The following is a 14,176-nucleotide window of genomic DNA, read 5'->3' as shown; positions in this document are numbered from 1 at the left end:
TGTGTGTGTGTGTGTGTGTGTGTGTGTGTGTGTGTGTGTGTGTGTGTGTGTGTGTGTGTGTGTGAGAGAGAGAGAGGGAGAGAGATGTAAAGTTCACCAGCAGTGTGAACAGCATTTGCCCTCTCTTCCCTTTGCCCCACTATACACACACACACATTAACTCCATGGAGATGGCTGCTTGCTGAGTTAATTGTGTGTGAAAGGCAGACGTGTTTGGTTCAGTCTGTTCTGCTCTGATACTAGTTTACTCTGACCCTGATGGTAAAGAAAAAGGCTACTGCTTTTTTACAAATATCCCTTTCATTGTCCTGTCTAGGATCTTTTATGAAAAACACAAGTCTGACTGCTTAGAAAAGTAATTATTATCCACAGGATTTGAAACATCATTCATGTCAGTTGCATAAAATCTTCTTTGTTTGTTTGTTCAAACAACTTTTAATTGTGAGCTATATTAATGATCATTTTACACCACTATTTTGACAGTTTTAGTTGACAGTTTTTTGTAAGAAAGGCTCATTTAGTGTGTATTCTGACATCAATATATGCTATTATTATACTAGTATTATATTATAACCAATACTATTACACTGTAAAAAAAAAAAAAGTTTTTTGTTGGTTTAACTTTAAAAAGTAAGTAACCTGGTTGCCTTCAAATTTTGAGTTTATTGGAATTAAAAATATGAGTTGATACAATGAAGGAAATTTGTTTAATAAATTGAAACTCAAAATATTTTTGTATCTGAACCACATAAAAAATTTGATAAATCATGAAAATAGCACTATTTGGCATGTTTCACTGCGTCATCAGAAATAAAACCCACACAATTACCCAATATGCTTACAAAATCTTTTAATAATCTTTTAATAAAGGTTGTCGAATCTCAAAAAATGTTCATTGATTTAACTCAAAATTTCAATTTCAATGAACTCAAAATTTTAAGGCAACCAGGTAAAATTTTTTTCGAAATAATGTTTTACAGTGTACTGGTATTAGAACTGTGGTGAGACCAGACAGTAAATAAAAATAACAATTATTTAAGTGGAACGTAATGTGTGAACTTGGCATTGGTCCTCAAGTTCACACTTCCCTGTGTTGTAGTGTTTTTTTTTTGTTTGTTTTTTTACAAGTAGTCCTCCCCACCCCTTAATTTCCAGCGAACAGCCAACCTGTTAATTTAATGTGAAATTTACTTAGTTAAACTTACATTTATGGTATAGATCATTTGAATAAGAATACAATGAAGGGGCGGCAGTGGCTCAGTGGTTCATGTAGGTTGTCTACAAACCAGAAGGTTGGTGGTTCAATCCCCGGTTCCACCTGACCAAGTGTCGAGGTGTCCTTGAGCAAGACACCTAACCCCAGCTGCTCCCGACGAGCTGGATGAGCCTTACATGGCTGACATCGCCGTCGGTGTATGAATGGGTGAATGCGAGGCAAAAATGTAAAGCGCTTTGGATAAAAGCGCTATATAAATGCAGTCCATTTACAATGACGATTTTTTTCATCACAGTATAAATATATGTTTATGTTAATGAAGATACCTTAGGAAAACACTGCATTTGTGTATTTTTTCTCGGACTTCTAAAAGACTCGATCAGTTGCTTTGGTGTGTGTTTGAGTCCAGCTGGCGTGCGTCTTGGACTGTTGGAAGGGAGTCAGAAACCTAGAACCCTCCTTTGTTGGGAAACGGAACAGAACATTCATTTTATTGCTTAATTAGGCCACTGGCCCTTAAGGAGCCTCAGAGAGGCTGAGGCCAAAGAATCACAAGAATTAAGTCGTGATAAAGTCATCTTAAAAACTCTCTGAATTAAATAATTGTAGTTTAATACTTGACTTATGTTAAAGAATGTAGAGTCTGTGCGATAAACTTTAGCTGAATGGAGTCATGGTCATGTATTATTTTTTATACCTATTTATATGTAATATTTACATTTAATATATTTTATATTTTGTCTTTTTTAGGCAAGCCCCACAGACAACAAGAAGAGGCAAAAAGCGTCAAAAGGGGAAACCGAAACGAAAGAAACACATAGCGAAAAAGCCATTGTATGTTAATATTTTATTACAAAAAAGTACTGTTACACTAAAGTCATTTTCTTAATCAGTATTTTCTTCTTATTATCTGAATGTTCTGAAAACAAGATAAATACAGAAAATGTAAATTTATTAGGTTCTTTCAGAGAATATATCTGGAGATAAGTTTATTTGCCTCTATCTAACAAAATTTGGTGAGTTTTAAAAAAACATCATAATGTTATGCACAGTGTACAATCTTGTTTTCAGGCTGTTTGAATACACTTTGCTACTAAAGGATTACCATATTCTTTTACCTTGGCATTTTCAGGTACTTTAAAGACTAACATGGCACATTTGGCTACTCTTTTGTCATTGTAGAAATTACTATAGTTATATGTTTAATAGAATCAGTTTAGCAAGATGTTTAATAATTAATCTTTGCTTTGCCTTTATTTATTCATTTAGTACCATCAATATTATTAAATATTAAAACCTGTTTCGAATCAACAAAGCACATGAATCCCATGGATGAGATTCTGGTCAAAATCTTTTCCTTAAAATCCCTCTTTTTTTGTACGTGCTGTGTTGCACATTTACTCATGCAACATTGACTTCCACTCAGACAACAATTAATTAATTCTGGTCGAAGGGAAAGAATTCATCAGTTCCTCTCCTTCCTTTTCTACTTTTGTTTCTTCGTCATTGGTTTTTGGTGAGGGCAAGTGAAGGGCGCTCCTTTTGGACCGTCTCTACCTCCCTGCTATCCATCATCCACTCCTCCATGGATGGAGTCAGTGGCAAGTGTGAAATCAGGCTAATTTGCCAGCCAGAACGCCCCTCCCTTTTCCTCAGCCTCCCCTCCACATGCTCTATCAGCCTCTCAAACTACTTCCACACAAAGATTGATTTTCTTCCTTAATTAACTCTCAGCTATACACTTCTTTCCAGTTTTGGTTTAGTTATAAGGGGGGGGAGGGAAAAACAGGCCCATCAGGCCACCATCCCATCAGAGACGTCACAAATGAGACATCAAAGAACTGACGGCCACAGACAATATCCAGTGTGTATCTGTGGTGCTGCCGTCCAAAAAGAAGATCAGGGCTGATGCATGCTCAGAATGCATTATGGGTCTTTTTGTGTTTGTTACTGAATTTAATTTCAAGTCTAATGTGGAGATGCAGGCTTAGGTCTGGTTTTGCAAAGTTAATGATTGCAAGGACCGACGTGCTCTTTGTCAGTTGTTGCAGTTTTACATAATTCTCTTGGAGCCGGATTTGTCAGAACATGTATGATCAGAATTGCTTTACTCAAATTACTTCAAGGCTTTTCTTACTGTTTTAAAATTCCTCATATAATTAGGACCCCTGTGCTCTTTACAGTTTTCTTCAACTAAAAAGTCAGAATTGTGAAAAAAAGTCAAAATTTAGTTTATATCTCGCAATTCTGACTTTATATCTCGCAATTCTGACTTTATATCTCACAATTCTGACTTTATATCTCTCAATTCTGACTTTATATCTCACAATTCTGACTTTATATCTCACAATTCTGACTTTATATCTCACAATTCTGACTTTATATCTCTCAATTCTGACTTCATATCTCACAATTCTGACTTCATATCTCACAATTCTGACTTTATATCTCACAATTCTGACTTTATATCTCACAATTCTGACTTTATATCTCTCAATTCTGACTTTATATCTCACAATTCTGACTTTATATCTCACAATTCTGACTTTATATCTCACAATTCTGACTTTATATCTCACAATTCTGACTTTATATCTCACAATTCTGACTTTATATCTCTCAATTCTGACTTCATATCTCACAATTCTGACTTTATATCTCACAATTCTGACTTTATATCTCTCAATTCTGACTTTATATCTCACAATTCTGACTTTATATCTCTCAATTCTGACTTTATATCTCTCAATTCTGACTTTATATCTCTCAATTCTAACTTTATATCTCACAATTCTGACTTTATATCTCTCAATTCTGACTTTATATCTCACAATTCTGACTTTATATCTCTCAATTCTGACTTTATATCTCTCAATTCTGACTTTATATCTCTCAATTCTGACTTTATATCACACAATTCTGACTTTATATCTCTCAATTCTGACTTTATATCTCTCAATTCTGACTTTATATCACACAATTCTGACTTTATATCTCACAATTCTGACTTTATATCTCACAATTCTGACTTTATATCTCACAATTCTGACTTTATATCACACAATTCTGAGTTTATATCTCTCAATTCTGACTTTATATCTCACAATTCTGACTTTATATCACACAATTCTGACTTTATATTTCTCAATTCTAACTTTATATCACACAATTCTGAGTTTATATCTCACAATTCTGACTTTATATCTCACAATTCTGACTTTATATCTCACAATTCTGAGTTTATATTTCTCAATTCTGACTTTATATCACACAATTCTGACTTTATATCTCTCAATTCTGACTTTATATCTCTCAATTCTGACTTTATATCTCACAATTCTGACTTTATATCTCTCAATTCTGACTTTATATCTCACAATTCTGACTTTATATCTCACAATTCTGACTTTATATCTCTCAATTCTGACTTTATATCTCTCAATTCTGACTTTATATCTCACAATTCTGACTTTATATCTCTCAATTCTGACTTTATATCTCACAATTCTGACTTTATATCTCTCAATTCTGACTTTATATCTCTCAATTCTGACTTTATATCTCTCAATTCTGACTTTATATCTCTCAATTCTGACTTTATATCTCACAATTCTGACTTTATATCTCTCAATTCTGACTTTATATCTCTCAATTCTGACTTTATATCTCACAATTCTGACTTTATATCTCTCAATTCTGACTTTATATCTCTCAATTCTGACTTTATATCACACAATTCTGACTTTATATCTCACAATTCTGACTTTATATCTCACAATTCTGACTTTATATCACACAATTCTGAGTTTATATCTCTCAATTCTGACTTTATATCTCACAATTCTGACTTTATATCACACAATTCTGACTTTATATTTCTCAATTCTGACTTTATATCACACAATTCTGACTTTATATCTCTCAATTCTGACTTTATATATCTCAATTCTGACTTTATATCTCACAATTCTGACTTTATATCTCACAATTCTGACTTTATATCTCACAATTCTGACTTTATATCTCACAATTCTGACTTTATATCACACAATTCTGACTTTATATCTCTCAATTCTGACTTTATATCTCACAATTCTGACTTTATATCACACAATTCTGACTTTATATTTCTCAATTCTGACTTTATATCACACAATTCTGACTTTATATCTCTCAATTCTGACTTTATATCTCTCAATTCTGACTTTATATCTCACAATTCTGACTTTATATCTCTCAATTCTGACTTTATATCTCTCAATTCTGACTTTATATCTCACAATTCTGACTTTATATCACACAATTCTGAGTTTATATCTCTCAATTCTGACTTTATATCTCACAATTCTGACTTTATATCACACAATTCAGACTTTATATTTCTCAATTCTGACTTTATATCACACAATTCTGACTTTATATCTCACAATTCTGACTTTATATCTCACAATTCTGACTTTATATCACACAATTCTGAGTTTATATTTCTCAATTCTGACTTTATATCACACAATTCTGACTTTATATCTCTCAATTCTGACTTTATATCTCTCAATTCTGACTTTATATCACACAATTCTGACTTTATATCTCACAATTCTGACTTTATATCTCACAATTCTGACTTTATATCACACAATTCTGAGTTTATATCTCTCAATTCTGACTTTATATCTCACAATTCTGACTTTATATCACACAATTCTGACTTTATATTTCTCAATTCTGACTTTATATCTCTCAATTCTGACTTTATATCTCACAATTCTGACTTTATATCACACAATTAAGACTTTATATTTCTCAATTCTGACTTTATATCACACAATTCTGACTTTATATCTCTCAATTCTGACTTTATATCTCTCAATTCTGACTTTATATCACACAATTCTGACTTTATATCTCACAATTCTGACTTTATATCTCACAATTCTGACTTTATATCACACAATTCTGAGTTTATATCTCTCAATTCTGACTTTATATCTCACAATTCTGACTTTATATCACACAATTCTGACTTTATATCTCTCAATTCTGACTTTATATCTCTCAATTCTGACTTTATATCTCGCAATTCTGACTTTATATCTCTCAATTCTGACTTTATATCACACAATTCTGACTTTATATCTCACAATTCTGACTTTATATCTCTGAATTCTGACTTTATATCTCGCAATTCTGACTTTATATCTCTCAATTCTGACTTTATATCTCACAATTCTGACTTTATATCTCTCAATTCTGACTTTATATCTCTCAATTCTGACTTTATATCTCACAATTCTGACTTTATATCTCTCAATTCTGACTTTATATCTCTCAATTCTGACTTTATATCTCTCAATTCTGACTTTATATCTCACAATTCTGACTTTATATCTCTCAATTCTGACTTTATATCTCTCAATTCTGACTTTATATCACACAATTCTGACTTTATATCTCTCAATTCTGACTTTATATCTCACAATTCTGACTTTATATCTCTCAATTCTGACTTTATATCTCACAATTCTGACTTTATATCTCCCAACTCTGACTTTATATCTCCCATTTCTGACTTTATATCACACAATTCTGACTTTATATCACTCAATTCTGACTTTATATCTCACAATTCTGACTTTATATCTCTCAATTCTGACTTTATATCTCACAATTCTGACTTTATATCTCTCAATTCTGACTTTATATCTCCCAATTCTGACTATATCTCCCAATTCTGACTTTATATCACAAAATTCTGACTTTATATCACACAATTCTGACTTTATATCACACAATTCTGACTTTATATCACACAATTCTGACTTTATATCACTCAATTCTGACTTTATATCTCACAATTCTGATTTTATATCTCACAATTCTGACTTTATATCTCGCAACTCTGACTTTATATCTCTCAATTCTGACTTTATATCTCACAATTCTGACTTTATATCTCGCAACTCTGACTTTATATCTCTCAATTCTGACTTTATATCTCCCAATTCTGACTATATCTCCCAATTCTGACTTTATATCACAAAATTCTGACTTTATATCTCACAATTCTGACTTTATATCACACAATTCTGACTTTATATCACACAATTCTGATTTTATATCTCACAATTCTGACTTTATATCTCGCAACTCTGACTTTATATCTCTCAATTCTGACTTTATATCTCACAATTCTGACTTTATATCTCGCAACTCTGACTTTATCTCTCAATTCTGACTTTATATCTCACAATTCTGACTTTATATCTCGCAACTCTGACTTTATATCACTCAATTCTGACTTTATATCTCACAATTCTGACTTTGTATCTCGCAACTCTGACTTTATATCACTCAATTCTGACTTTATATCTCTCAATTCTGACTTTATATCTCTCAATTCTGACTTTATATCACACAATTCTGACTTTGTATCTCGCAACTCTGACTTTATATCACTCAATTCTGACTTTATATCTCAATTCTGACTTTATATCTCTCAATTCTGACTTTATATCACTCAATTCTGACTTTATATCTCAATTCTGACTTTATATCTCTCAATTCTGACTTTATATCACTCAATTCTGACTTTATATCTCACAATTCTGACTTTGTATCTCGCAACTCTGACTTTATATCTCTCAATTCTGACTTTATATCTCAATTCTGACTTTATATCTCTCAATTCTGACTTTATATCACACAATTCTGACTTTATATCACACAATTCTGACTTTATATCTCTCAATTCTGACTTTATATCACACAATTCTCACTTTATATCACTCAGTTCTGACTTTATATCACACAATGCTGACTTTATATCACACAATTCTGACTTTATATCTCTCAATTCTGACTTTATATAACACAATTCTCACTTTATATCACTTGATTCTAACTATATCTCACAATTCTGACTTTATATCTCACAATTACGCTTTTATATCTCTCTATTATGGTACGGAATTGCGAGATGTAAACTCATAATTGTGAGATAAAAAGTCACAATGATATTTTAAAATGTTTTATTCTCTGGTGGAAACAAGCTTCCATATCATTCTGATCCATGATTCATTTTTTGTTTGAAAAGACATGGAAATGAATAAATTATGACAAAATGCTCATTTTTGTCATATGAAGGTCTTTATATCTCACCACCACCAACAGCTTATTTTCTTCCCTTTCATGCCAGCAGGACTCTTGTGCCAACTACACCCCCTCCTCCTCCCCCTCCTACCCTGCCGCCTAGCTCCGCCCCTCCGCCACCTGCCAGAGAGGTGTGTCCGCCATGCCCTGCCCGAAGGATGACATCACAGCCTCCCTCTTGTGAATGCAGGTGCAGTTTGAGGGAGGTGAGCTGTACAAAGAGGGGGAAGACACTCAACGAGCACAGCTGCCGGTAAACACACACACACACACACACATATATACAGAGCCAAACAACTTATTCAAATGCAACTCGATCTGCTAAAAATAGACCCTTACACGCAATGGCATGGCCTCCATTTAGGATTTTATTGCAAAAGGAAGTGTTTCTCCATCCATGACCCGTAGATAAGAGAGAGTGATATAGGAGTATAATGGTAAACAGAAGTTGTACGGTTCACTGTTTGTTACGTACCTCGGTTTTGGGGACACGGTTCGATATGAGTTCTGCAAAACAGGAAAAAATAACAAATCCCCAATGCTAGGTTTCTTTTCATTTATTTTGAGCAGACAGTAGTGCAAATTACAGTTTGTTCCATCTGGGGGGTGAGTCCACATTTTCCAGATGTGGAATTTGTTCAAATATTAAGTGGAATTTGTTCATAATATTAACTTAAATTAGTTACTCTAATTGATGGATTGACCAGTGCTGCGTGACCAGACCAGCTGTTTTTAAACTTATTGGTTTGATTAGTCTACGCTGTAATTTTTTTTTGCACACGACAGTTTATTACTTTCATTTTTCTACTGTCTCTGTTTCCTTTCCGTCAAGTTTGTGGAGCGTCACAAAAATTAATCAAAACTATATATGTATATTGGTATGTGGATCTCTGGAGACTGACTATTCATCATTTGACTGTATGCACTAAACCGTTACGGGGCAAATACATGTACCGTTACATCCCTAATATTTTAAAATGTAATTTATTCCTGTGATGTCAAAGCGGAATTTTGAGCATCATTACTCCAGTCTTCAGTGTCACATGATCCTTCAGAAATCATTCTAATATGAGGATTTGTTGAGGTTTTTGCATAAAAACATTTATGATTATAATCAATGTTGAAAACAGTTGTGTGTAAAAAAAAAATTGGGGGATTTTTGATAAATAGAAAGTTCAAAAGAACTGTATTTATCTGAAATAGAAAGCTTTTTTAACATTGTACTACTGTTCAAAAGTTTTGAGTCTGTAAGATTTTTACATTTATTCAGCAGGAATGCATTAAATTGATCAAGTAAGAGTATAGACATTTATAATGTTGCAAAAGCTTTATATTTCAGATAAATGCTATTATTTTTTATCTATATAGTGATTTAAATAATCCTGGAAAAATAATCCTGTCATTCTCTTCTAGGAAAATCTACAAAAAATATTTTTATATATTTTTTTTATTTTAATAGTAAAATGTCTTCTAGAATGAGAATGTCAAACCATTTATTGGGAATTAAAATTATAATAATGCATTAAAAATGGATTAGAACAAATTTCCGGTTTTATATTGTGAATTGTTATTTGTTATAATGCTTTTTAACACTATAACCTTGAATGGGTTCACTGTCGCGTAACAATTTAGGGTCAGTGAGATTTTTTTTCCCTTTTTGAAATAAATTAATACTTTTTTCCCTCAAGAATGTATTAATTTGATCAAAAGTGACATTTTTACTAAATATTTCTGTTTCAAATAAATGCTGTTCTTTTGCACTTTTATATTCATCAAAGCATCCAGAAGTTTCCGCAGAAATATTAAGCAGCACACCTGTTTTCAATAGTCTTGATGAGCATAAGAGTCTTCTTTCAAAAACATTTAAAGATCTTACCAGCCCCAAACTTATAAATAGTAGTGTACTGTATTTAAATGCATCAAAACTGATCACAATTGTTTATGAAAAGCTTCAAGTAAAGTATTGCTTGCTATTTTTAACATGCAAGTAATCACTTTCCTCTTCTCATTCTCTTTCAGATGTGAAACCCAAAGTGAATAGTGAAATCAAACCACCCATATAATCCACAGATCAAACTTTGCACAGCTTTGAGGAGGTCAAAGGTTTGCTTATTCTTTTGTCATGGACTCTGAAATTTGGGTCTCACCCAGAAAGAGGACTTGCGCTTGGGAATAAACCACAGACCCACCCCCTGGCCCATCTGGCTATGTCCCACACACTATTTCAGCAGTATTAGATGCATAGTCATTCTGGTTGCACTGTATATCCACTTCTGTACTGTGTGTATGGAATATCATCAGATCCTATTGTTGAGTTTAGGAAGCTTTTTGCCACTATAAACCAAACTTCAGATCTCCTTTAACTATTTGACACTGTATGACGGACATTTAGTTAAAGTCCAGTGGGTCAGTCGCTATATCGCTGGAATATTTGATTCTCAAGAGGTGAACCGTGTAGTTCTCATTGAGCTTTATTCAAAACCAATTCTGGGATTTTCTTCAGCTTCAATGGATCCGCAAAGGCACGGACACACAGCTAGTGTAACACTAAGGATGATGAGTGTGCTCAGAACTTTCAAAGGGAAAACAGAATAAGGAAGGAGTCTTTTTTTCTACCAAACTACTTAAAGTCTTAAGTGGAGAGTTTTTGATGGGATGGATGTTGACAGACCTTCAATGTTGAGAGAACTCAAGTGTCTCGCTACACAAACAGAGTATCTCATCCTGAGAACATCCCGAGGTGTCCTCTGACCCTCTGCTTGCGTTAAAAGGTTGGATGGGTCGATTAGACGGATGGACGGGTGTCTGTGTGGTCTGAATTGGGAATAATAAGGATCTGCTCGTCTATCCTAATTTATTCCTGGCCTCTATAAGTCCATAATGTGGCTTCACAGACTGTATCAATGAGTCTTTTTGTGTTTGTTTGATTTGCTTTTTGTTTGGTTCCTTCCTTTGGGAATTGAAAGCTTTTCCCACTGGCTAGCCAGTGAGAGGAATGCCAATAGTATAGAAATCTGGCTATATTCCATTGGTGCTCACCAAACACACGTCTTCTCTCTCCCACACCCCAGATCACACTCATTTTTCGTCTCTTTATTCTTTTCACCTCATTTGTTTCTTTTTTTATTCCTTCTTCCCTCTCTCTCTCTCACACACACACACACACACACACACACACACACACATACAAATGCAAGCAGGTAAATATAAGCTTTTCTGTGTTGATGCTGAAAGAAGAATTTATTTTATCTATCTTATTCATTTTGTAAAGAATACTAATGTTATTGTAGTCCATTTTGTTTTAAAGAATGCTTAAAGAATGTTCCTTTGTGTATCTTTGTTAATTCAACCTATAGAACCAGGCTGGGTGGCCGTCGTAGACAAATTCACAGTCTCGACTTTGTGGAATTTGAGTAAAGAGGCTTTGAGAGCACCCGGCAAGCTACAGAAAAAGGGAAGTGCCCATTCTGTCTGTGTTAAGTTTTTCTTTATCATCTCACAGGGTTGGGAGAATGACGTATTTATTTTTTATATTGAGATGCATTTTGTATTATGCTTTGCAAAATTTAATTTGCTGCGACTGTGCTGATCCAAGAATGTTCAGTGTTTTCGCCTGATTTCTTCAGAATCATACAGCTCAGCTCAGATGATGTAGCTGTCAGCCGATGACGTTGAGGACTGTGAGTTTGCATCAATGTCAGGCCCAGCTAACAGGGAATGTTCTCAGAACTTTGGCTTCCATTCTAAGGTTCTCTCAAAGTTATGAGCAACGTTCTTCCAGTAACGTTAATAGAATGTTTGTTCATAGTTAAATGGCCTTCAATAATGTTCCCATAATGTTTGCAGAAAATTTCTATTTATACATCGTTCAACGGAAAAAAAATTGGAACATTTTAGAACATTTTTAAAACATTACTGCTTCCCTATTTTCAGATGGTTTAGGGAACATTCAACAGTAATGTTCCCATAATACTAATGAATAAAATCCCCTATTGTTTTCTCTAATGTTCACCAAGAACCAATACTGAATGTTCTGAAAACATTCAGAAACTTAATGGGAATTTTGGGCTAAATGTTCTCAGAACATATTTTTGTTTGCTGGGGAGGCTGAAGGTGAAAAAATCACTTACTTTTTTAATGGTGGTCATTTACCCAAATACTTCTTTCCACCTTATATGTAGCATTTTTGACTGAATTATGATTTTCAAGAGCATTGAGCTGAGTCTGACCACACTTAAAGTGATTTCTCAGATTATTTGTTTGGTTTATATCTGCAGTAATGTAAATTACTAAGATCATTAAGCACCCTTTCACCCTCCAGACTAGGATATCAATCACTTGCTAACAGCATTCCCAAACTACTGATCTTTCTTAAAGTCAACATGAAATGTCAATTGCAACCCAATTTGATGTATTTTTAGTGGAACAAATATGTAGGACGGCACTCATTTTATGCAGTTTGATTGAAGGGTAAAAAGTGCATGTTCCAAACCAAAATGGAGCCCAACCTGAACGTTGTGGCTATTTGCTTAAATAGCCATTGGACTATTGGTTAGCATTATCCAGTAGCCCACATTGCCTAGGTGACATAAGCGGAAAAAGATAAGTCGTTTCAGAGATGGAGTCATTCTATTTTGATGAAATATTATTTTCTTTAAAATGAACTGCATGTACAGTAATAGTAATGTGTTATGAAAGTGAATAGGGTTGATTTTGAGTTCATGTTGACTTTAAGGTCTTTTCTGTGTCGACTGTTCAATATGTTGTCCTGCTTCCTCGTCTATGATGACTGGCTTTCCTTCAACTCTGTTGCCGCTGTAAAATGTTCTGTGTGAAATCCTGTGCTATAAACGTAGCATTTTTCTCTCTCTCTCAACAGTAACATATATCAACTACCTCTGTGTCTGTACAGTTAACGTAATTATCACAGTAAGAATATAGAACCGTGGAAATATATAGATCAAAAATACACAAAATGCATACAATATGAATGTACCGACAGTACTTCAGTGTTTCCATTCTCTTCTATGTAAAGAGTACTCCAGAGTCCTGTCGCTTTGTTCAGAAAATTTGTGCATAGAACCGTATCTATCCGACATGTATCCTGGTAGAACAGAACACAACAGAACCCGATCTCTGTACCACAGTCTATACACAATATAAGCTTTGAGTGTTTGAACGTAATTAATAATGGTTATTGCTGCTATACCATCTGTGCCCGATTCTCCTGTGTGTGAATGTGTGTATAATATTTGTTACAGAGAGACATAACCTGCTCTGCTTTATGTCTACAATGTGTATAAATGTAGGTCTGATCACACACATACAGTATATAAAAAAGACAACAGCCATAAAGCAATGTGCTATATATATTAATATAAATAAACTGAAATGTCTTATTTTTGAGATAGATTTGTGATGATTTGGTAATTCTGAAACATTTACAGCATGCGGACACACTTGTAAACAGTATTACTCTGTGAATCTACCAACCTGTCAGATGTCATATAACCTCATATTTCAACCCAACATACAAAAAAAAGAAAACAGGACAATTAACTACGTTTTCCCCCTTCCCCTATTCTTATCATTATGTATTTTTGTACTATTTTTTGTCATTTGTTTAGTTTATAAATAGAAAGTCATTGTATTGTAGAGGTGAAACTATAAGAATCTGGTTAGAAAATATGGAAATGGGCATAACATGGAAATCATTTTTAGAATGCAAAAAAAAAAAAAAAAAGTCCTAAAATAGGCTTAATTGTTTTGTAGTGAAATATGACCTGAACATCATGAGATGCAATGTATTGG

General features: G+C 33.5%; 1 protein-coding gene across 5 annotated transcripts in view; it reads left to right on the top strand.

Moving 5' to 3' along the window:
- vegfba (vascular endothelial growth factor Ba) overlaps positions 1 to 13,771 on the top strand; it is a 28,072-nt gene extending 14,301 nt beyond the window's left edge. For 4 of the 5 annotated variants that reach the window (XM_067457028.1, XM_067457030.1, XM_067457032.1 and 1 more), the window contains exons 6-8: positions 1,967 to 2,050; positions 8,412 to 8,618; positions 10,385 to 13,771. In XM_067457028.1, coding sequence (XP_067313129.1) covers positions 1,967 to 2,050; positions 8,412 to 8,618; positions 10,385 to 10,406 — 313 coding nt within the window. In that variant the 3' untranslated portion in view covers positions 10,407 to 13,771. The remainder of the gene's footprint in view (positions 1 to 1,966; positions 2,051 to 8,411; positions 8,619 to 10,384) is intronic. The other variant, XM_067457029.1, reaches the window with a different exon arrangement.
- The last annotated feature ends 405 nt before the right edge of the window (positions 13,772 to 14,176 follow it).

This window comes from Pseudorasbora parva, chromosome 11 (assembly GCF_024679245.1).
Source record: "Pseudorasbora parva isolate DD20220531a chromosome 11, ASM2467924v1, whole genome shotgun sequence".
In the NCBI taxonomy this organism is placed as follows: domain Eukaryota; kingdom Metazoa; phylum Chordata; class Actinopteri; order Cypriniformes; family Gobionidae; genus Pseudorasbora; species Pseudorasbora parva.
The sequence above is the reverse complement of the archived record's forward strand: the minus strand, read 5'-3'. Positions and strand labels throughout refer to the sequence as shown.